This window comes from Solanum pennellii, chromosome 4 (assembly GCF_001406875.1).
Source record: "Solanum pennellii chromosome 4, SPENNV200".
NCBI lineage: Eukaryota > Viridiplantae > Streptophyta > Magnoliopsida > Solanales > Solanaceae > Solanum > Solanum pennellii.
Genome location: NC_028640.1, coordinates 76305595 through 76328786, shown reverse-complemented (window position 1 = coordinate 76328786; position 23192 = coordinate 76305595). Strand labels below are relative to the sequence as shown.

The window sequence follows — 23192 nt, the reverse complement described above, 5'->3', positions numbered from 1 at the left end:
GCGTCTAATATTCAAGTTTAAAAACTGATTTGACAATCCAATAATGCCAACGAGTACACAACTCATTTTTCTTCAATTTCCTAACCAACTATTAGTCCTTTGGAAGAAGGGGAGGGAAATTTCGTTAGACGAAATAAATAAAGATATCTATCTATAGTTATTTAAAATACTCAAATGGCGTATTTGATGAAAGTCGTATAACCTGAACGTCTTCTGAGTCTACCCTACCATATGAAGTCAAAATACGTGATTTTAACCCTTGAAAAACGAAAAGTGATCATTCAGTAGACACCATAACTAATTTCCAATACTCAACACTTCAATCAAATCAAGTCTCTGCACCCCCACACGGGGAAGTTAAGTCTTAGTAGATAAGAAAGACAAACTGGGTTTCTCAAGAACAATATCAAATTGATTTAACCTTGAGTTACTGGAATCAAATTCACTTATATTTTCTCCATGTAAAGAAAAAAAAAAGTGTTAGATTTCTTCCTGCTAATAACAATCAAATGAGCAAATTGCCTTGCCAGGAAACAAGGATCAAGCAACCAACCAAAGGCGCGTCACAAACGGTTCAAATATTAACAGATGCACAAAACAATGTATGAGAACACACAAAACCAGAAAAGAGTTTGCAGTCTTTCCTTCCATTGACGGAAAACATCCAAAATCAGTGCGAACTAACGAGGAATGGATTCTGGCAAACCCCACATTCTATAGTCTCGGAACCTGAGCTCGGAACTTGAACCTGCAGTTCAAGTATTGTAAAGAAGAAGTCAATATAAAATGTGAATAGTGGTCTTAAGCTCTTCAAGGTTTCAAATAGTCAAGGCTAAGATTATTAACCTGCAAATGTACTGTACAAGTAGGGCAAGCAACCTCTTTCATCCTCCCCGAACGATCTTGTCTAGAGCCTGAAACCGGAAAAACTTCATGAGCTAGCAACCAAACTATGTCAAGAATTAGCTCATTATCAAATACAAAGCATATATATTTCAGCAGATAAACACTCACCAGATGATCCTTTTCGGTTTCTCTCCATCTCCTCCTGAGAATAACAAGCAAATTTTAAACATCAGCAAAGTTCAGCAATGCAATAGGAACAATTAAAGCATTGTGTAAAGGAATACTACAATCACTTTCCATCAAAATGATGAATAACATTCACCAGAATGAACTACCAGATGCAAGAACCTAAACTAGAACGGTATAACTACATAGTACACGAAAAAGCATTACCAAGGCATAGTGCCCATCATACAGATGGAATTTTTAATTGGCACAAAGTTTAAGAAAATAAAGAAGACCTTCAAATCTTGTAGTCTTAAGCTAAAGATACGCAGAATGTATCAAAATGTCCTTTAATCTTGTGGTCTTAAACATGCCATGTGGAAAGTTAGAATTAAAGAAAACCCAGAAAAGGAAAAAGACATTCTTTTTTAAACCAACTAAGAAGGAAAGTAAGACGGACAAATTGAGACAGAGGGAGTATAAAACCTCTTTACGCAAAACAAGGCTGACGAAAAGTTAGTTTTGGGTTTTTCCTTTTCTTTCCTTCTTTTTTTGCTTTTTTGGTTTCTAAATTACAAAGAGCACTCATATATGTCAAAAGTGAGTTGAATATGTGGGCAGGGTCTGCTTCTGCAGCTTTCAGAAAAATATGAAGTGATGGAAAGTTTAAAAAGTAAAGCACCTGAAGCTTCTTGGCAAGGTCTTCATGACTTTGCAATCCAGTTGATCTATTGACAGTTTCCTTCGCGCTGCTTAGCCGACGAGAAACCTCAGCCTGGAGAAAATCCATGAGATGTAGTTAACAAAATGAAATCATGATATATTTGGCAAAGTAGCAATTTTTAGTGCACCTATAACCATGAATTACCACATGAGAAAAAATCAGTACTATTCAAAAAATATCAAAAGGAAGTAGGAACTAAGATTTTATGAAATTTCTTTTTTAAACCCAAAAGAGATAACTTACTTAGAAAAGGGGACCAGAACAAAATGTCAAAAACAGAATTGGGAATGAACAAAATGCAGTCATAGAAGGTGCAGATGGTAGTTCATTCATACCGTACATCGGTCACAAACTCTAACAACTGGTGCATTCTCATCAGCTGTCAGTGCAGTTCTTCCCTGAGTGCATTTGTCACAGAAAATATCTCCACAATTCCGACAGTGATGCTGAAAACAAAATCTAAATGTCATTCCTCTAGCCTTTTTTGAGTTCCCTACACTTACAAAAATAATGCAAAACATAAAGCAATGCACAACAAGAAATGCATAAACAATTTTCTGGACAAGTCAAATTTCTATTACTAAACACCAAGTATAAACAAGTTCTCTTTCCATATTTGTTTTCCTTTCCCTATTTTGGGACATGTTCTTTTTCCTTTTTCAGACAAGTAGTTGGGGAGAGATATTAAGCAACCAAATATCAGGATAACTTATATTTGCTAACGGTCAAAAGAGGAAAGAGTAGCAAAAGGGAAGGAGATATTAATTACACAGTTTCATCACAAAACAAAGGAAGAGGGGTAAGGCACTTCTCCACATCTGCAATTTCAACCTATGTTAAGTTGTCGAAAGTAGGAAATAATTTCTGAACAAGAATAAGTACTCCCTCTGTTTCAAAAAGAACGTCTCTTTCCCTTTTTGACAAACTCTTTAATCCTAACATTCCACGTGGCATTTTTACACCCACATGATTAAAGGGCATTTTGGTGCACTCTACATATCTTTAGTTTAAGACCACAAGATTCAAAAGTCTCTTTTACCTTTTTTTAAACTCAGCGCCAAGTCAAAAAGCAAACAAAAAATTGAAACTGATGGAGTATTTCTTTTACTTCTCTCATCTTTAGCAAACAAGCAATGGCACATGACTCTCATTAGGAAACTAAATCAAAAAGTCTACTCCCCTCCCACTTTGAATGAAAACATAGTGCAAGCAAGAAGAATTAATATATGCAAGCACTGAAGCACAAGACATACCCTGCGCACAAAAGCATTGAAGGCTGATCCACAAGCTGTGCACTTGGAAACTGCTTCATCAGGAACCTGACAAAATGGTAATGAGTTAATGAAAATTAATGGTTCCACTAAAACATGACAGACTTCCCAGCACCTCAATAACATTAAGGTGGATTATTTCTCTAAGCGGCATATGCATGCCAGCACATGACTCATTAAACCTCGATTCAGCTATTGACAAAAATACTGGAGCAGAAATTAGTATTAATTATTATGAACTGAACGGCGCAATCCTTTTGTTTCTCTCCAATATCTATGGCAAGTAATAAACTAAGGACTAAAACCTTTTCTCTTCGCAACTTATGAACATCATTTAACAGATTTTCTTTTAGCAGTATATGAATTACAGAAAAACATTACAATTACCAAAAACAAACTTCATGCAAATTTGAAGTGCAGCAGACATGAGTTCCAATCACTATAATTTTTCAAGCTGCATCTATACGGATTCAATTTGAAGATGTTTTAGATTGATAAACTTGTGACTAGAGGAAAACGAATAAGAACACTTATAAAAATGAAAGAATAAGATGAAATCAAGTCTTTTCGGTAATATTGAAGAAATTAAAGAGGAAATACAGCTCTATCAGCATAACTAAGTGAAGAGACTCGAAGATCAGCCAAAAGTCTGTCCAAGTGAGTAAGTAAATACGAGAAAATAGAAACAAAATTAGATGAGAAAAAATATGGAGATATGCCCACGAGACACCTCTCTATGGAAAAAGGTGATTACAACAAAGTATGGAGAATTGGATGGGTGGATGACTGAAGAAGCAAACAACCCTTATCATGTCACTGTTTGGAGATCTATCAGAAACTGGTGGACAATTTTACGTAACCACACTACCATTAGTGTAGGTGATGTCGTGATGGTAATAAAACCATCTTCTGGAAAGAAAGGTGGTTAGGTAATTGGAATCTTGCAGAGAAGTTCCCTGATCTGTTTGATTTAGTTATATGTCAGGACAGAACAATAGCTGACATGTGGGCGCTCCAAGGCTGGGAATTAAATTTTACAAGAAACTTGAATGATTGGGAAATTCCTAGACTGATTGAGTTCTTCAAAAACCTTGAAGCAATTCAAGGACTGAAGAATGGGGTGGACAGACTATGGTGGAATCGGGAAAAAAAAAGGGCATACAAAGTAAGTTCAGGGTACAAACTTCTGAACTCGACAGTGGCACAGAACTACATATGGCCATGGAAACAAATATGGAGAACCAAAGCACCTTTGAAGGTGGCATGTTTCTCATGGCTGCTAGCAAAAGAAGCTGTCTTGACACATGAAAACCTAAGAAAGAGGAACATTATCTTAGTCCCGCACTGTTTGTTTTTGCATTAGAGAATCACTGGCCAACTATGGAAGATATTGATTAATTTCAGAGGCATACGATGGACAATGCCTAGCAAGATTGTCGACACTCTATCAAGTTGGGAAGAAGCTGGGGAGGGAGCAATAAACAGGAGCTACTGGAGAACTATACCATCTTGTATATGGTGGACCATCTGGAAGGAGAGAAATGCTAGGTGTTTTGAAGACAGGAGTAGAACAGTACGGAAAATCAAAACAGATTGTATTTTGCTTTTGTGTTTTTGGTGTACAAGGAACTCCCCTGTAGATGCAGATAATACTCTAGATGTGTTAGAATCATGCTAGGATTGGGAGTCCTTTGATATATTGCTATACTTTGACTGGTTGTAAAGGGGTTTAGCACTACCTAAGTGCTGCGTTATAATAATACAAATGTTACTGACTCAAAAAAAAAAAGATGAGAAAAAACTGACAAGAAAGAATCACTCTTTTTTTTAAAAAAAATGTTGAACGAGAAAGTATAGTCGTAGCTAATCATTATATCATGTAAAAATGAGGCGTGTGAAAACAAAATAAAATAAAAGATGTTACCCAGTGATCTTTCTCCTCATTGACGGTCTTCACTATATTAATCCAATCAGTAAGACCTTTCTTCTTCTCAGTAGGCTGTTCTGCCACCTTTGGAGATTCCGAAGACATTATTCTTCCACCCATCTCCTTGAACTGCTTGAAGGAAAAGAAAAAGTTATTTTCAAGAAGTTCACATATATTGTGTTGGTCTCTCTCTGTGTACTATTGCATACACCAGCAGAACCAGAAACTTATACAAGGGGATCTAAAAAATTTACTAGCATGCCTTATTTGGGATCTAAATGTCTGATCGAAAGCAAATGTTGAACCCCTCTACCACTAAGACCTTATGTCAAAGAAATTCAACAGTTAATATATAACAACAAAAAAATCTTTTTCCCTATTTGCACAGTATAATTTTCCAATGAAAGGGATCTGGTTGAACTCCCTTGCTTGTTACTAGTTCCTCCCCTGAATGCATATACTGTTTGATGTGAAACCCTTCTCTATCTTCAGGCAGTATATGTATGTGTTCATGTGTGTGCACACACTCGCTTTCACATAAAGTAGCTCCTGCGCGGAACATTAACAAGCCGCTGGCAAGCAGATAGACAAGCAATTTGGATGGTGGAAAGAAAGTAGCAACAAAAGAGACAGTACCTTTTAGCCTTATCAGTTAATATGAGAAAGGAACATAGTAACTTTTGAATGAGTAGAGAAAACATTTTCTCGAGTCAAGAGTCTAGCTTGTATATTTGTATTTTTGGTGTATCAAAGAGAAACCATTTTATATTAAATGGATGACAAAATCTTTGGGAAGCCCTAACAAATGCCTAAAGACATGATGGAACTTATATAGTAATGCTACCTTGGTGTGACATCAATGGAAGACATTCGGCCTATGAAAGGAAAAAATTTCGATCTTGTGTTCACAAAACACTGACGAGAACCTTTTGAAACAACTATAGATTTTAACTCAGAGAAACTTCTAGGACGAAAGAGATGGTTTTATGCAAAATACTAGGCTGAGGGAGAATGACATGAAAGATGAAGATGTCATGTTACACATAAAAATTAATACATGATGGAAAATAAAAAAGTGCTACTGGAGATTTATGTGCTAGAAGGATACCTACCTAAATGGACAAATTCTACAAAGCAATTATCAGACCAGCAATGGTATATCATATTGAATGTTGGACCTCCAAAGTACAACTATTACCTTCTTGCAAAAACAAACCAAGATATTCCCAGATAGATGAGGATCACAGAGATGTGGACGTCAAGATGGATATGCAGTCATACAAGATTAAACAAGATAACAAATGATCACATCTGAAAAAAGTGCAAGTAGCACATATATTAAATGAAAAAGTCTCTTGAGATGGCTTGGTCATGTCCTACATAGACCTCCAAACGCACTGGTCTGTAGGTGTGAAACCATGCTGAAAATGTTGAAAGGTGACAGGATAGATCTAAAATCACATTGAATGAAATTCTCTCTAATGACTTACGATATCTTGGAATCCATGCATACCTAGCAAGAAATGAGACATAAATGGAAGAAAAGATAAATACATGCAACACCAGTAAGTTTATTATTTTTTTGTCATATTACCATGTTTACTCTAGGTTCGATATTTCCTAGGAGTCTATGAGTCATGTTAGAGATTTATACATCAGTAGAGAACTTATAGAACTTCTTATTGTTATGTAATATAATGTCGGACTAAGATGAGCTTAAATGGCTACATGCAGTGAGAGTTCATGCAACTGGTCCTAACTTGCTTGGGACTGAGGAGTGATTGTTGTAAACATCGATTACTAAATTGTTGAAGATAAAACAAAATTAGATCCCAAATGCAAAAAAAAAATGGGAAAACAAATTTGACCTGTACAACCGCAGCCGTGACTGTATCTAACAGGGAACTGGTTGTGTAACTGTTTGACTGCAGTCTGATACGCCTTGGTTCTATATCCACTGCACTTTTTGACCAGAAGGCAAAGGTAGATGAATCTGTCGCCTAAACAAGAAAAATAGGACCAGTTCATTGATGCTCTGCAAAAGTTCAAAGAGCTGGAGAAAATCCAGATCTTGGGGGAAAGGGAAGGACAAAATCCAATGCGCATTAATGAAGTTGAGGGCATATATTATTCAGGTTCTCAATGTACCGCCAGAATCTTGAATTAGAATCCTGCTATTGAGGCTAAAATATACGACCCATGTTGGTATGAACAAAACTATCATGCAGCTTCATGCATTCTGTTAAAAGACGGACGAAGCTGAAAACCCCAAAAATACTTCTAAAACAAGAATCTGACTGCACATTGAGCATGTAGCAATTTATGCCCTCATCCTAGCATTACCATTAAATAATGTTGCAAAGCCAACAATGTCAACCTTCAAGTTTCAGCCCATTAAAATTATATCATAAAAAGAGTAAACTCTTTCATAGTCATATCAGGAAGGTAAAATAATAAAATTGTATTATCATCATACATGGTTGGACGTGGAGAGAAAGAACAACCATTTACCTCAAGTCTAGTTACCGTGTCAAGAGGATAAATTCTTAACATCCGGCTAGTGCTTGGGTCCAACATGCGGATTCCATCCAAGCCAATCTGGAATGCACCACAAGCAGGACTCAAAGTTAAAATGCTGCTATATGCTTGATCAATGAATAGATAGAGATTCATAACACACCAAGACATGAAGCCTATTAACAGCACAACACAGGCACATACCAAAAAGGGAAGCACCCATCTTGTTGAAGCACAAAACATAACTAGAAGATTTTACCAAAAGGATATTATATAATACTGTTTATCTTAATGGCTCAAAAATACACACAGCATATAAAAACTTCATTAGGCTAAGTGGACACTGCATCCTGAGGAGAAGTCTGTACCACTTACAGATCATGGCAGGGTTTTCAATAAAGATGACACAACATCGAGAATCAAGAATTGAGACACAAAAATGTTAGATCATGGTATGATCCAATGTAACGGCGCTACAATCTCAGATATAACAAAGCGCATGCTAATTTAGAAATTTCTTAGCAAGACGCTAAGTACCATATTACCAAATCATGAACTGAAATTGGTCAAGACAGAAATCATCAAAATAAACAGAGGAGCATCAGGTAAGGCATGAAACGGGAATATGCAGATGCCTTTTTAATAGGGAAGAATGTTTTCCAGGGAACATTTCCTGTAGAATATGTTATATACGAGAAAACCACATTCAGAATCATTTCGGTTGGATACCAAATTGGTGGGAAAAGATATTGGAGTGGTATTATAAAGTTTTTGTTCATAAAGGTTTTCAAGAACATCTAAGTGTTGATTGAAATAAGTGATATGGAGTCCGAGTTCAAGAAACTAGTAAAGGAAACTGACTTCCGCCCATAAGCTATGGAAGTTGTTTGCCTTTATGGTGGAACATGTTTATCATTTTCTTTTTGATAGGTTAAATGTATTTTCCAATTGTCCATAATCCTAAGAAATCAAACACACTAAAAAATGATTTCTTCTAGGAAAACATATCCTAGAAAAGCATATTTCTTCATACCAAAACCCCCTGAGCTGAAATTCATCAACTGCAACTCCTATTAAGTTTCCAGTTCTATATTAAGATGCTTCATGAATGTAACTAACCAAAAACTTCCGCAAAAGTAATGACAATCATCAATGACATTCAAAGTCAGTACAAAGAGACCCACCTGGCAAAGAACATCCTGGGTACTCTGTCCACCACTTTCAGCTAATAACTTCACCCTAAACTTCTGAACACCACTTTTCGCATCCTGCTGCGTATCAACCTTGGGAATTGCCTTGACGATCTTTGCAGTTGGAGCTGATGAACGTTCTTTCGGAGAATTATACCCAATTGGCCTCCCAAAATCATCAAAACTAGACGACCAAGTCGAAGACTTTGAACCAGTCCCTCGAGCACCATAAGGCTCTACTTTACTACCCTGATAAGCAAACACCCCATCGCCATAACCATCATTACCATATCCACTTTCAGCTCGTTTCCCATAAGTATCTTGCCCAAATTCACCTCTCCCTGAACCATAATTCCCATACTTATCCACAGGTTCATCAAAATACTGCCCACTTTGATCAAACTTCCCAGTATTATCATAATTCGTAGTTGAATAAACTGAAGGATACGAAGAATTCGGAGTGGTACTATGATTGTAACTAGGAGCAGCCTGGGGTTGATCGTAAGGAGGATAATAAGGTTGTTGAGGCTGAGAATGAACTGGATTTTGATAAGCTCCGTGGGATTCAAACGAAGGAAACGGAGAGGAGTGCTGAGGCTGTTGCAACGCCGGAACCGGAACCTGCGCCGGTGGTGGAGGATTGTAGGACTGTAACGGAGGTGCTGGAGCAGTGGAGAGTAAATCAGGATTTTGAGTATAATGATTCGGGTAAGAAGAGGGATATGATGAGTAATCTGAAGATGGAGGGTAAGTGGCGGCGAACGGCGGAGCAGAAGCGTATGACGGTGGTGAAGGGGTGGGGTTTGGGATCGGAGCCGGCGATATATGGCCGGAGTTAGGGTAATTGTAGTAGGGATTGGAGGTGGTGTAATCGCCTTGTTGCATTTTTTGATTCGGGAAATTCAGAGAGCTTTGAGTTTTTTTTTCTCTCTCTTCTGATCGATGATCTTTGTTTCGTATGATTGAAGAGAAGACAGAAAAGCAATTGTGCTTGACGGGTATTTTCTTGGGCCGGACTCTTTTTTGGGGCTTTTTCCTCAAATACTTGTAAAATAAGTCTTCCAATTAGGGTGTATGTACAAATCGAAAATCAAACTAAATCGTAAATTAAATTAAATTGGAAAAAAATTTTGATAAGTGATTTGATTTGATTTGATTTGGTGTTGGAAAAAAAATTGATTATATTTGGGTTGGTTTGATTTTAACTTAAAAAAATAACCCGAGACCAAATCAACTCGACATTATGTATATAATTTTAAAATTTTACTTTATACGTAAAAATACTTACTTTGATATAAATTTTAAGTATCTCTTATATTTTTTCATACTTTTTATCTTTTCATATATATATTTTATGTTTAGAAGCTAAAATTCTTAATTATCTAATAAAAATTATAGCCTATAAATGTTGGTAATTATAATAAAGTTTAAATAAAAATCAAAATAATACTAATGCAAATCAATTCAACACTAAGAATGACAATAATATTGAATATTTGTTTTTTAGTTTTACATAAATTTAGACAGTTGAAATACATGATCTAATTTTACTTTCTTTTAATATTTAGTCATGTAACTAATACTTACGAAACTTATTTTAGCATGATTTAATACTTTAAATTATGGTCAATTTCATTATTACTTATTAATTTGCAATATTTGTTTTACGCGATTTTTTTTTTTTTTTGTTTGATATTTCTGTGTCATTAATCAAATCATATTTTTAGTTTAGTCTATAAATTAAAAAATCCAACACAAATAATTTAGTTTAATATTTAAAAATCCGAACCAATCCGATCATGTACATCCATACTACCAAATAAAGGGTATGACATAGATATTGCAAAACCGGTAAATGCATAGCTTACAAATTGTTAATGATACATTACATAATCATCCGGTAACTTGCGAATACATAGCTCACGACCAAAGCTTAAATCATAAATCATAGAAGAGTACACGAGTCTATCGGCACATCTCAAAATATATTGAGTAAACAAAACTACCGCAGCACTTTTAATTATGACTCGAATTCAGCATCCAAGAGAAAATATATCGAAGAAAAGCGATGAATATCAAATCCCAGCCACAAAAACATAGAAATTAATACGACCGTTAGGGGAAAAAGTTCCATGTATTGTATTAGGACAAAATCAGAAGTAAAATTAGCACATGAAAGTGACGAGTTTTTACACCATTGGGTAAAAAATGGTGTAAACTGCAAGTATTGTCTCAGCACACCTCAAATAGAACTTACATCCAAAAGAATAAGTTAATGTAGAATGGTAACAAGCCCACATCCAAATTTATTTTGTATCTAACTACCAAAACTTTGTGAAAGTGCACTTCTTTATATATTAATAATTTGTCACTGGCTTGGAAGTAATGTTCTTTATCGGAACTGTAATCAACTAGTGTCAAAAACTGTTCCTGAATGTGATCTGCCCATTGAACAATAGATGTCACTTAAGCTAGAATTCTAGCAGACACGCCTACTTCACTTTCCATTCGAGAGTACCAATCACCAATACGTGTGTTCTCCACCATGTCTCTACCAGATTTCAGATAGCGAATGGGTCTCAAAACGCCATATACAGCAAGATCTGCTAAGTTTGGTTTAGAGCCACCTGTTCAGATTGAAAAGAATTAAAGGTCAGACATATGACAAGGATTTGATGCAAAAACTATCAATTAAATCGATTTTGAGACATGGAAATTGGGACAGACCAAGAAAATCTCGGCCCTTAAGAGCATCAACCCATGTTTCTGCAGCTTCATACAGGGCTGCACGCTCATCTGTAATATTATATTTCTTCTTCAATTTCTTCGAAACAAAATACATGGCTGCAGCTCCAGCATATTTGGCAGTTATTCTCTCCGTAAAGCTGAAATTACCTGTCCTTAGTATAAAATAAGATCAGACTTGAGCTAGAGGTAAATAAAGGAAAACATAGCTCTAAAAGACACCCAGGCTTTAACTAATATGAAGGTAGACAAAGCAGAACAAGACTTGCAATCAGCCTATGTTGAACAGAGATTTAAAGGAAGCCAACCAAAACTCTACCATATATTAGCTGCTAGTATGTAGACACTGAAAAAATATTTATGAGAATTCTAGGCAATCAAGTAAAGAACTCTCTAAACTATCTGTTTAAGGACTGAGAATAAGTTCCACACTTTCTCGTATCCACTACAATCTAGGTTCTGATACTTTATCAAGCCTAACTTAAATAATACATAAGAAAAACACAGGGAGCAAGGAAGAAAAAAATGGAACAAGACAAATTCAGCTAAACAGAACAACCACGACTAGTTACACACTGAGCAAGTAACACTTGCTTTTGGTCAAATTTATAGAGGACATAACCCTGGATACAAATCACAAAACAGTAGCATTCTATTTTACACGTTTTCATCTTGAATTCTTGAACAAATTTAAAATGCACAATGTCAGACAATGGATGTAATCACACTGTTCAAGTTGTAACAGAAGAAGAGATACCATCAGGCAGGACAACATCAAGTCTAGCAAAGAAGCAGCAAAGTATTACCTACATCAACTATACTTGTTTACCCCAGCTTAATTAACTGAATGCTAATAAGATGGATAAAACACTGAAAGAGACAACATTTTTTCTGGACTAATTAAAGAGTCATATGCATCAAAATTTAACTGCAAAAGGTAGGATTAAAGAAAGCTAGACATTTTATTTTGAAGCCATTACTATGAAAGAAGAAAAGCACAGTATAAAATTATCTTCCCAGAACATTGACAAGAGGTCACTGCAATCAAACCTTACCATGACTAGTGATGTAATCGAACGATTCAAGAGCTTCTGAGGTATTTCGGTATATGTTAGGTGATAACATGTGCACCAAGTGATCATCCACCCACCTGCATTTGTGAGAATCACGATCATTAGATAAGACCCAAGTACCTAACAAAGAGCAAAAGGCTTCATTTTAAGAAACGCTAATTTTGCCACATCACTTACTGACTTGATTACTTAATTCACAAATATCATTTATCTTAAAAGGAAAACACTATGGAAAAGTCATAAATGGAAGAAGAAGTGCATACTTGCGCCATTTGCTCTCTTCATCAGCATCAAATGTAGAATCACCAGAACGAACCTTCTCGTATAATTTATCAATAATATCTATTATCCATAGAAAAGTGCAAAGGAAAAGTATTTAGAAGTAACCATAGAAGAGACAACTATAAACCAGATCCTCTGTAATCCATTCTATCCATCTTTAATGCAGATATAGTTATCTTATTTTACTAACACTCCAAATGAATAGGATTTCAATTAATTTTACCAACAGTCGAGATGTAACTTGCAATTACTTGTGTTAAAAAATTAAATACTTTTGATCGCATTGTCACTGCATAATAGCTGTAAATGTATTGATGATAATAAGTACCTGATGAGTTCACCATCTGTTCACCGTCAACCAACACAACAGGCACTTTCTTATAATCAGACCACTTGAGTTCTTTTTTGCTGATGGGATTGACCTCAATGATCTTGTATGGTAAGTCATAGTAGTCGAGGAATGCTGAAAAGAAAAAAATCCAGAGTAAAGGACTATGGTGCATACCAGCAAATAATAAATAATAAAGGGCGGGAAAAAAGAAGGGATCACGGTTTTGAATCATTAACGTTAACAAGCAGGCAATACAACTATTCAAACAGAATTTTTAAGAAAAGTCAATACACCTTCAGAAAACATTCTGTATCAAGAAATCAGAAGTATTTAGGCAACAGCAAATTCCAACCAAGAATATGAGTATACACTAAATAGTTTACTGAGATGAAGCATACAGTAGAGAGAGAGAGAGTAACTTCTTAGTGGGAATTAGAGATGCTAGATATATTGTATAGGAAGATTCTAGGAATCTTGTTACCATATAATTACTATCTTATTGTGTCAAGTATCGTAAATAGGTGGGAATAGGATCACTTGGTCTACTTATGGGCAATCATCCGCTCATGAGCTAGTTTGGGATTGAGTTAGGGTAAGGGTTCATCTCTTTGTCATGTTATCAAAGCATGACTATCCCAATTTATTGTTTCCAATATTCAGCACTCCGTCCTATATTGGCCGTGCTCCAGATGTCCAGTCCTAGGTGTAGGCGTGCGGCCTGTTGAGTTTCCCACATTGGTGGGGATACGATCACTTGGTCTCCCATCATGAACTAGCTTTTAAGATTGTTTAGGTCCAAAGTCTATTCTTTATCATATTGTCAATGAACCATCTCCAACTATTGACAGATCACAAATGAACTCAAATAGCTAGGTGCACTGCGGTGGATACGGGAACAAGTATGAGAGCAATAGTTCTAAATCCAATTTTCCATTTGAAAAAAAAAAGAAGTTCTTAAGCCAAAACTAGATTCTCTTTTAGCCAAAAGTATAAGTGAAAATAGGAAGTAAAGCTCTTGTTTCGCAGAGTAGTTAAAATACAAATCCTATGAGGTTCCAACGAAATTTCAGTCACTTGCTCTCTTTTTCGTCTTGAATTTTCTCTCCGTTATTACCGCAATCCTTGCAGCTACGTGCTAATAAATCTATAGGCTCCAGAACAAAAATAACTAGCTACCGTTATACTGTTGAGCTAAGACATTTCTAAATCATGCACATCAGCACAATTAAGTAAGTACAAAATAAACCAAACGGACAACAAAAAAATAGCTAAAAAGTGAATACCTTTAACCTTATTACAGAAAGGACAAGCTTCATACTGATAAAGGACAAGATCTTTTGGGCGTAATTCCGGAGGCACTACTTCTTTAGCGTGAACTTCCTCGGTCAACGTGGTAGCCGCCACCGAGAAAAGCATTGTTCCAGCAACAGCATGAGCTGCGGTTCTAGCAGATAGATCCGTGAGCAAATTGTTGAATAACCAGTTAGACCTGGTAGATGATTTGTTGCTGCTCGTGCTAAACTGAGCCGCCGTAGACATCCTATGCTGTGGCACCTCCATGGCGGCTGCACCGTCCACTGCCCGGTATAAGGCGGCGATTCTACTGACTCTCCTCATTCCGGCGATCCTCTTTCCTCTTCCGAAGATCTCTGGAAAATGCAAACTTTTATTCTATGGGCCTTTGTGGCGATTTGTAAACAACTCAATTTTGGGTTTAGTGAGGGTTTCAAACTTTGCCACGTCAGCAGTTTAAATTGGGCCCCATAGCCGTCGGTTCGGGAAAAATCTCGGCCCAACTAGTCTTCCCATGAAAAAAAGGAGGGAAAAATGAAAGTAAAAGGAGGGAACCGGGGAAGGAAGTTTTCCTTTTTTTTATATATTTTATTACTAATATTATTTTTTTGGTTTCCATCTTTTATTCGATAATTACATTAAAAATTGATTAATTTAAATTTACACGTAAAAAGATTTTCTTTTATGAAGGATTAATGAAATTCATATTATATATTTTTACATACATATATCAATGTATCGACTGTATACTAAATATATATTACACATTTTAATATATTGAACTAGTTTTTTTGAGCTAAATCAATTAAGCTTGCTATAATTATAATTCTTTTTCATAATTATATATCTGAATCAGTTTTCACACACCTTAATTAATATCATGTATCACCTCTCCCACTTACAATAAATACAAAATTACTATGTCCAGCAAAACAGTATGATAGATGTCTATAATATTTGGCTTTACGGTGTTTACAGGGTTCTGAGATTTTGGCTGCTTTGTTTGGGAAGACGTGCTCTTGTTGTTTTCTTGCTGCTGCGGCCTCAATACAATTCTGGCTATCCTCTCTCGGGGAATGGAAGAACAAGAACATCTTCTTTACCACCAACCACAATACTTGTGATTTTGACATTGTAATATATTTCCTAGATTATATATATTTAACTTTTACAATATGCATTGCAATTTCTATTTTCTTTGATCTCAAAATTGCGAATAAAAATTCAAATCACTAGCCATGTAATACCATTAGTATTTGTTATTTTTAATTTAAATCTTCAATGTGCGAACACGTATACTAGTTGCAATAAGGGTAACTTTCACATATATGTAACACAAAACTATAACAAAGTTTACAGAATTTGTTTCATAGCAAACATATATATGTATAATTCGCTAGACATATATAATTGAATGAAATGGTATAAAACGAGAAAGAGATAAATTGTATACAATTTAATTTTATATAAAACGAAAAAGAGATAAATTGTATACAATTTAAATTTGTATAAAACGAGAAAGAGAGAAAGACAAAAGAGACTTTGGCAGCAAAATATTTGTATTGTATAAGCGAGAGAGATTAGGGAGAGTGGTGAGCAGGATCTGGAAAAGGAGAGAGAGGAGAACGAAAATATATGTATTTATACAACTGTCTCTAGCTTTATACAAACACAAATGCATTTTATACATTTGTATTTGTATAAAAAGCGAGAGAGGGGAGCGAAACTGCCAGCAAACGAGAATGACGAGCGAAATTTCACCAAAGAGAGTGACTAAAATAACTATAGTTAGCTATAAGTTACAATTAAATCAAAGTATATTTATAGCATTTAATTTGAATTAATAGTTATTATATATAATTTTTCCATGTAATAATTGAAAATGGGCCTTCGGCGATACTACTCGTGTTTGCTAAGGAAAGGGACATTACCATAATTATAATGAAAACCTAAGGGCAATAAGGTAAAAATAACAACGCGTTCAAAGTCGGCCACCCATCCCACTATAAATACCTCGTTATGTGGTTCACATTTCCTTGTTTATTCATCACCGCCTCTTTCAATATTCTGTGAGAGACGCCGTAACCTAATTCTAGGGTTTCCAGCAATTTTTGATTTTGCGATTCACAAGTAATCCTTTGTATCGCGCCAAATCGATCTGAAATCTGAACCATATTGTTGTATTTTTTGCGATTTATTTTTGTGTTTTGGTAAAGAAAGGGAGGGAAGTCTCAGATCTGAAATCGAAAAGGGATTTGTCTGTGTATTGAGGATGTCTCGGTGCTTCCCATACCCACCACCTGGCTATTCGCTGAATAGATCCAGCAATGAAGCCTTGATCGAATCGATTAAGGTTTGTTGAAACAAAGAGCACTTGAATTTATGTGTTTACGCTCTTGTTGCTTGATATAATCTAGCAGGGATCTATACTCTATGTAAATCTGTAAGGAAAATTTGTGGTTTTCGTGGGTTGTGCATTGGTTGTCAACTTGGATTTAGGGTTTGTAGGATTTGATTTGCGCTGGGATAAATTGACGTTTTTGTAAGCCTTTTGTGTGGATTTATTAATTATACCTGGTTAGAAATGAGGATTAGTATATACTTTTTTGTGCTCACCTTGTGGATTTAACAGTATTTAATGAATTCTACGAGAATAGGTTATGCGAAATCTGAGCAATTTGATATCATTCTAACCTTTGGTAAAGGAGAGGTGATAAGTTTAGGCAACTTTTAGGCTTTCAATTTGTTGTTTGTGGAGGAAATCGTAATGAGAAGTTAGAAGTGTATGCAAACATTGAGGTGTTAATGTATTGTTTGAGGAAGAAGTCCAGCAGAAATTGTAGGCAAAAACCTGTGCTTGAATAGATTTTCTAACTTGTAATATACTTCTTTTTAAAAAGTAATCACTATACATCAAAGATGTTTGAGAAAAGATTTTTGGGTAAAACGAGGTACTCTTGGAAAGTTATATTTTGGCAGATTGCTCATACAAAAACTAACCATTGTGCATAATTGAAAAGCCTTTCGAAAAAATTGTATTTCACACTACTAGTCGCAGCTATAACTACTAATTGAAGCTGTGTAGCATTATGAATATGGATGCCCTCTGCTGAATTTTGGGTCCATACCATGTTCCTTTCCTGCTGTCTCTCTGTTTCTTTCCATGGTAGAAGGTTTAAATGAGGTTCCGTCTGTGAAATTGGTTTTCTTAAGATTCCCCTGTACCCTGTCACAACTATAGAAAGTTACTATTCGGTTTAGTCCACAATGTGAGTTTTCTGTAATATGTTATTCTTTTCTACCTGCATAATTAGTGTTCGCATCACTAATACTTTGTTTGTAGTCTTGCTTGATTTAGCTTGGTTACCACTTTTTATGCAACTTCATCTATAGACCAGGGGCCAGTTCTTTGTGTTAAGTAGAATTAGGTGACTGAGATTGTGCATTCTGTCATAATGATGGAAGTATATGTTGTGAACCCAACACATGTTTGGTGCCTACACCCATGTCTGTTTGATATGATAAAAGTTCAGTGAATGATCCTCAGAATCTGAGGGATCTTAATTGTTCGTTATCCTTCTGGTCATGCTGTATTAGTCTTCTATCTCCCTCTATTCTGAACTTGTTATCCTGGTGCTCTAAAGCTCCAAAAGGAGAGGGAGGTAGCTAAAGCAGAAAAGAAGGACAGGAAGAGGGAAAAGAAAGAAAAGAAAAGAGAAGAGAAGAAGGCTAAAAAGGAGAAGAGTAATCTTGGATTTGGTAAGGCCACTCATGAGTCCAAAGGGAAGTACTTGTTCAAATGTTTCGAAGATGAACCTGAGCAGTTGGAGAGGAGCAATCTCACCGAGGAACATGAGCCTGCTGTGTGTTCACAGAATTCCAGCTGCTCATCCGACAGCACCCAGAACAGTAATAAAAGGAAGAGGCCTGCTTCACCTTCACCTTCACGAGGTGGCATACAGGCGCATGGTAGTTCTTTCCCTTTATATATAATACTTACTATTTTGGTCTAGTGTTATGTTTTATCTGTTGCTAATCTGAAGTTTTGCTGCTCGACAATAGGTAGCATTATCAGAATTAGATTGTCTAAAAAGGGTGTGCAAGGTGAAATATCAGTATCCAAAGAGAAGCACTTGCCAATACCTGCTCAACAAGTTGCGGAAGTTACTGTCAGGACATCTGCCGAAAGAGCCAACCCTTTGTTGAAAACTACAAACAAACGAAGTTGTCCTCCTCCTGTAGCAGTTTCAGAGCCAAGTACATCCAATTGTGGGTGGGTTGACCGTGTGGCTGAAGACAACGCAACTCCATCATGTTCCAAAGTGCATGAGAACAGCATAGAGTTTCAGTACAAGAATTTGATTGAGAACTGGCTTCCACCAAGTCTGCCAAGTGATAATCTAGATTTGGAGGATGATCAATCATGGCTGTTTCAAAGAAAACCTAAGCAAGCTCGAGTTGAGGAAAAAAACTTAGGCGGCAGTGACAAAACTTGTGGAAGCTGCAGTTCATTGTGGCAGCAACGGGCACAATACCTTCCTGATGTTGAGTTGTATGCATTGCCCTACACAGTTCCTTTTTGAATCACATAACCGTGTGTATAGAAGATGTTTTAGCTGGATATACTGCTCAGGGAATTTTGTAGCTCTTCTCTGGGAACTGATGTAGTTTGAACAGGATTTAGGCGCAATGACAAAAATATTCTTTTTTATTTTTTAGCTGCCAGTTGCTATCTTCAGAAATCTATTGTTCTACATCAATGAAAATGATCAATATAGTATTGGATATTTTCGTTCTCAAATCCTCTTTTATTGGATACTTATGTTATTCTGTGTTATGTCTTTATTCATTTGGTTCACTTCACATTTGAAACCATATCATTGATGTGAACATTTAGCGGCTTTTGCATTTCTTATTTAAATCCATATCTGCTGGGAATAAGCTTTACAAATACTTCAATTTAGATATATGCATACAACAAATGTGTTCAATCTTGTATTAAAGTAGTTTTCTTGTTTATAGTCAAAGGTCTCCTACTATTATAAAGAGGGATGTTACTTGAGTTTATGAATAGAATTTGAATTTTTTTTCTTCACGAGTGTCAGTATGAAACGTTTATGCGAATCGTCTGATAAAAGTGTAGTTGAGTTTTCTGAGGACATCATATTGAAATATTACATCGTTTGCCTTCAAAATCTCTTGCAAAGTTTGAATGTGTGAGAGGCAGAGATGTATTGCTGATCCATCTTTGGTTTATAGTTGTCGATGGAGTCCTCACCGGTACATGATAGGTTTCTTTTGTCAAAGTAGAGTTTTGATTCAAGAAAATAATTTTTCTTTTCGTCTACTTAATCATCACAAATGATTGATGGTGGTTTAGAAGAGTGTCAATTTTCTTTGGCAGGGGGTTGTATATTATTGCATCCTCTAATGGGCTGAGGATTTAAGATATCAGAGGGTTTACCGTGTTTATAATCCAGCAACAAGGCAGCATTTTTCCGTCCCTGTAATGCAAACAATTTGCAGCCATTGGATTTCATTGTAAAGTAGATGATCCTGAAAAAGATGTGATCTCATTTACTATAGTTAGTTATGAAGCATGGTATGATGTTAGTTCGAGTGTAACAATTGAAAGTTTCTCTTCCGAAACTAACATCATACCTATCACAGTCATACTTTATACATGGATGAAATTCGATGGAGTATTGATGTATGATATTATTGTTTACTTATGAATGGCCGCGTCTTCTCTAAAAACTATCTTTCAACATACAAGCGAAAGTCTACTATCTAAATCTGTATAGTTCATATATATATATATATCCAGCCCAGGGAATTTTGTATATCTCCTGAATTCATGTAAATTAAAGTCACATTCATCCAATATTATTTTAACTGCTAATTATTAACATGAGTTGGTAGAAAAATCAAATACTACCTTAAATAAGTTTATTACATTTGAATAGGAGTTTCAACTTGGCATATTTAACAACATTGGGATTTAGTGTTTAAATTCATGTATGAATAGGATTTAGGTTTTCCATTTCTTGGCAGGGGATTGTATATTATTGCATCCTCTAATGGGCTGAGGATTTAAGATATCAGAAGGTTTACTTACTAAAGGCAGCATTTTTCCGTCCCTGTAATTCAAACAATTTGCCAGCCATTGGATTTCATTGTAAAGTAGAGTTTACAAGACAACTTATTCTTTACTTATGAGTGGGCCGCGTCGTTTTCTCGATATCTAATTAATTATCAACATGATGAAGAATAAACCACTGAAGAGAGTTTAACCGAGAATAAACAATCTTTAGGCTTTAACATTTCAACGACAACGATAATAACAATGAGACACAAAGAAGGTAGAGCCAAATCAAATGAAAATTTATTTTTTTTAAAAAACAAATTAGTAGAGCATTTTTGGCTATATTGAGTTGTAGTATCTTTTTGTAAGTTTTCCTTACAAATTTTATGTAAATTAAAAGAGAGACATAAGGACACATCCGATGAAATTCTAATTGGTTATTGATATTTTTATTCTTTTCAAAAAAATTACTAGAAAATAAAATTTAAAGGGTGTACGCTCTTTTTAAAAAAAAATAAAATGAGAAGAAGTAGTGCATATGTTAATCTCATCATCTGGGTAGCACTGAACGTAGACACAAATATCAAAGTAAATTTAAGTGTTGATACAAAGTATGCAGCGATAGAATCAGAAAATCTTATAAATGGTATTAAAAATTGTATAGGTAAAAAAAATAAAATAAATGGGTGTTCTAAAATTTTATAAATTTACGTAACATAAGTAATTATTATTTTTAAATAAAAATATGCCAAAATTTTTTAAAATCAAACTACATATAATTTGAATGTTCATGTTTATTTAATAGGAAATGGCAAGACTTTTGATAGCTGGCTCGACCGAACGGAATCACCGATCTAGATAGATATAAGGATCGTTCACTTTCTATTCTATGAAAAGTCGCTTGCAACGATAGCATTAGCTATGCACCGAGAAAAAAATAATTTAAAATAAAATCACATTTATACTTTAAAATTTCACTAAAATAAACTAGAAACACTAAAATATATTTATACTTTATTGAAATCGAAAGAAATAAAAAACATTTGCTTTTAAACGTGTATTACACAGCCTATCATACCTTTGACATAAAACAAAAGGTAGAGATCACAAATTACAGCTTTGATTTTTTACATTTTTTAAAAAAATAACAAGAAAATTCAAATAAATCTGGTCATCACCATCTACCAAGGTAAAAAAAAAACACCATACATGTAGAAGGTAATGCCTTTTATTTAAGATAATAATTTTTTTTTCTATAAAAGCATTTATCTAATTATTAACGCACAATTTAACATTTAACACTTCATCTAAGTCTAAGTAGTCGCCGGAGATTGTCGGTAGCTCCGGTATCAACTCCGGTAGCCGCCTCGGCGTTGCAACTGAGCTGCTTTGGCCTCAATGAAAAAGTGGGCAAAGGCAAGCTGCTTGGTGGAGGAGAAATAGTAGTATTAAACACCATAGAACTATTAGCATCATTCTTTATTGGTTTCTGCGCAAAGCCAGAACATTTAGATTGTAACTTTTCATGTGTCATGTTTATTGGATTCTGCACATAGTTGGAACTTAGTGCAACGAATAAATGCTCTTTTTCACCTGGAAAAACCATAGTAACATCTTTGGGTAGATCCTTCGGATCCGGACCCAAAGGGTTAGTAGATGATACCATAGGAGATTTTTTCTCTATCGTTTTAATTTTATCGATGCCACCTAATTTTGGACTTGATTTTTTTGACTTGTTGAATTTTCTATTGGTAGGAGGGAGAGAAAATGCCCTATTTTGGGACAAAGTATTGACATAATTATTGTAGTGTTGATGAACATTAGATTTGGAAATTGGAAGAGGAAGAAGAGGGGGTTGTTTTAGATGAACTAAAAATGGAGGAAATGATTGATATAAAATAGGAGGAGTTTGTAAGATACCATTTTGATAATTAATTGGTGCAAGATTTTCACAAGGGCTTGATGAAAATGTCCTATTAATACTTTTCTTCAAACCTCTACCATGGTTTTTGCTAATTGATTCCATTGGGGAAAAAAAACTTTAGTTCAAACAAAAATTAAAGGAAAAATGAGGTGGCTTTGATTAATTGATCTCAAATAAATACTTAGCCAAAAATAAGAGAGATTTGACAAGAATTTACATAAACTAAAATAGGAAGAAAAGAACATATATAAGTATATAAAACCTTAAGAGAAATTAAAGGAATGTATAGAACCCCAAAATGGAGAAAGGTAACGTTCTTTCCTAACACACAAGGGGGCTTTAAATAAGGGAGAAAAGAAAACCTAACAACCGCTATTTTATTTTATTTTATTTTATTTTATTTTTTAAAATACCAATAAAGGTTGTCAGATATTTAATTATTTAAATACCAAATTTGTCGGAATATACTTCTTCTTCTAGTCTAATTTAACGTTATATTTTTCTTTTTAATCGGTAACCAAAAGAATAACACGGGTATATGAATATTGAATACAACAATAATAAGGGTGTGTTTGGTACGGAGAAAAATGTTTTCCGTGAAAAATATTTTTTTGGAAAATAAGTAAGTTTTGAATTTATTTTATTTATATTTAGTTGGTGATTAAAAAATATTTTTAGAAAATGATTTTTAGTGTTTGATTTATGAATGAACAATATTTTTTAGAGACATCTTTTATTTTTACTACAGTAAAATAATTTATGAAATTGAAAATATTTTTTAAAATCAAAATTATTATTCTTTTGGGGTGGGGGTGGGGG

At 34.9% G+C, this 23192-nt stretch overlaps 3 protein-coding genes across 3 annotated transcripts; 1 reads left to right on the top strand and 2 right to left on the bottom strand.

Annotated features, from left to right (window-relative positions):
• Positions 1 to 390: 390 nt before the first annotated feature.
• On the bottom strand, positions 391 to 9629 carry LOC107017906 (protein FREE1). Its single transcript, XM_015218193.2, has 10 exons — positions 8635 to 9629; positions 7445 to 7531; positions 6802 to 6933; positions 4931 to 5062; positions 2989 to 3054; positions 2071 to 2181; positions 1694 to 1786; positions 1015 to 1048; positions 847 to 914; positions 391 to 748 (listed from the first exon to the last, which is right to left on the bottom strand). The coding sequence occupies exons 1-10, from the start codon at positions 9523 to 9525 to the stop codon at positions 671 to 673; spliced, it is 1692 nt and encodes a 563-aa protein (XP_015073679.1). The 5' UTR covers positions 9526 to 9629; the 3' UTR covers positions 391 to 670.
• A 1126-nt stretch (positions 9630 to 10755) lies between these two features.
• Positions 10756 to 14864, bottom strand: LOC107015729 (prostaglandin E synthase 2). The gene is made up of 6 exons (XM_015216108.2): positions 14355 to 14864; positions 13069 to 13203; positions 12722 to 12800; positions 12441 to 12535; positions 11368 to 11535; positions 10756 to 11267 (listed from the first exon to the last, which is right to left on the bottom strand). The coding sequence occupies exons 1-6, from the start codon at positions 14686 to 14688 to the stop codon at positions 11107 to 11109; spliced, it is 972 nt and encodes a 323-aa protein (XP_015071594.1). The 5' UTR covers positions 14689 to 14864; the 3' UTR covers positions 10756 to 11106.
• A 1530-nt stretch (positions 14865 to 16394) lies between these two features.
• LOC107017748 lies at positions 16395 to 19165 on the top strand. The gene is made up of 3 exons (XM_015217996.2): positions 16395 to 16717; positions 18009 to 18333; positions 18427 to 19165. The coding sequence occupies exons 1-3, from the start codon at positions 16637 to 16639 to the stop codon at positions 18945 to 18947; spliced, it is 927 nt and encodes a 308-aa protein (XP_015073482.1). The 5' UTR covers positions 16395 to 16636; the 3' UTR covers positions 18948 to 19165.
• The last annotated feature ends 4027 nt before the right edge of the window (positions 19166 to 23192 follow it).

What these genes read in the sequence shown, in the direction of transcription:
- LOC107017748 (XM_015217996.2), top strand. Translation starts at nt 16,637, where the DNA reads ATGTCTCGGTGCTTCCCATACCCACCACCTGGCTATTCGCTGAATAGA. An exon ending in CCTTGATCGAATCGATTAAG is followed by an intron (nt 16,718 to 18,008) that starts GTTTGTTGAAAC and finishes GGTGCTCTAAAG; the next exon opens with CTCCAAAAGGAGAGGGAGGT. An exon ending in AGGTGGCATACAGGCGCATG is followed by an intron (nt 18,334 to 18,426) that starts GTAGTTCTTTCC and finishes GCTCGACAATAG; the next exon opens with GTAGCATTATCAGAATTAGA.
- LOC107015729 (XM_015216108.2), bottom strand. Translation starts at nt 14,688, where the DNA reads ATGAGGAGAGTCAGTAGAATCGCCGCCTTATACCGGGCAGTGGACGGT. An exon ending in TTTCTGTAATAAGGTTAAAG is followed by an intron (nt 13,204 to 14,354) that starts GTATTCACTTTT and finishes TTTTCTTTTCAG; the next exon opens with CATTCCTCGACTACTATGAC. An exon ending in ACAGATGGTGAACTCATCAG is followed by an intron (nt 12,801 to 13,068) that starts GTACTTATTATC and finishes TATGGATAATAG; the next exon opens with ATATTATTGATAAATTATAC.
- LOC107017906 (XM_015218193.2), bottom strand. Translation starts at nt 9,525, where the DNA reads ATGCAACAAGGCGATTACACCACCTCCAATCCCTACTACAATTACCCT. An exon ending in ACACGGTAACTAGACTTGAG is followed by an intron (nt 6,934 to 7,444) that starts GTAAATGGTTGT and finishes TTTCTTGTTTAG; the next exon opens with GCGACAGATTCATCTACCTT. An exon ending in TCAATGCTTTTGTGCGCAGG is followed by an intron (nt 2,182 to 2,988) that starts GTATGTCTTGTG and finishes TTTTGTTTTCAG; the next exon opens with CATCACTGTCGGAATTGTGG.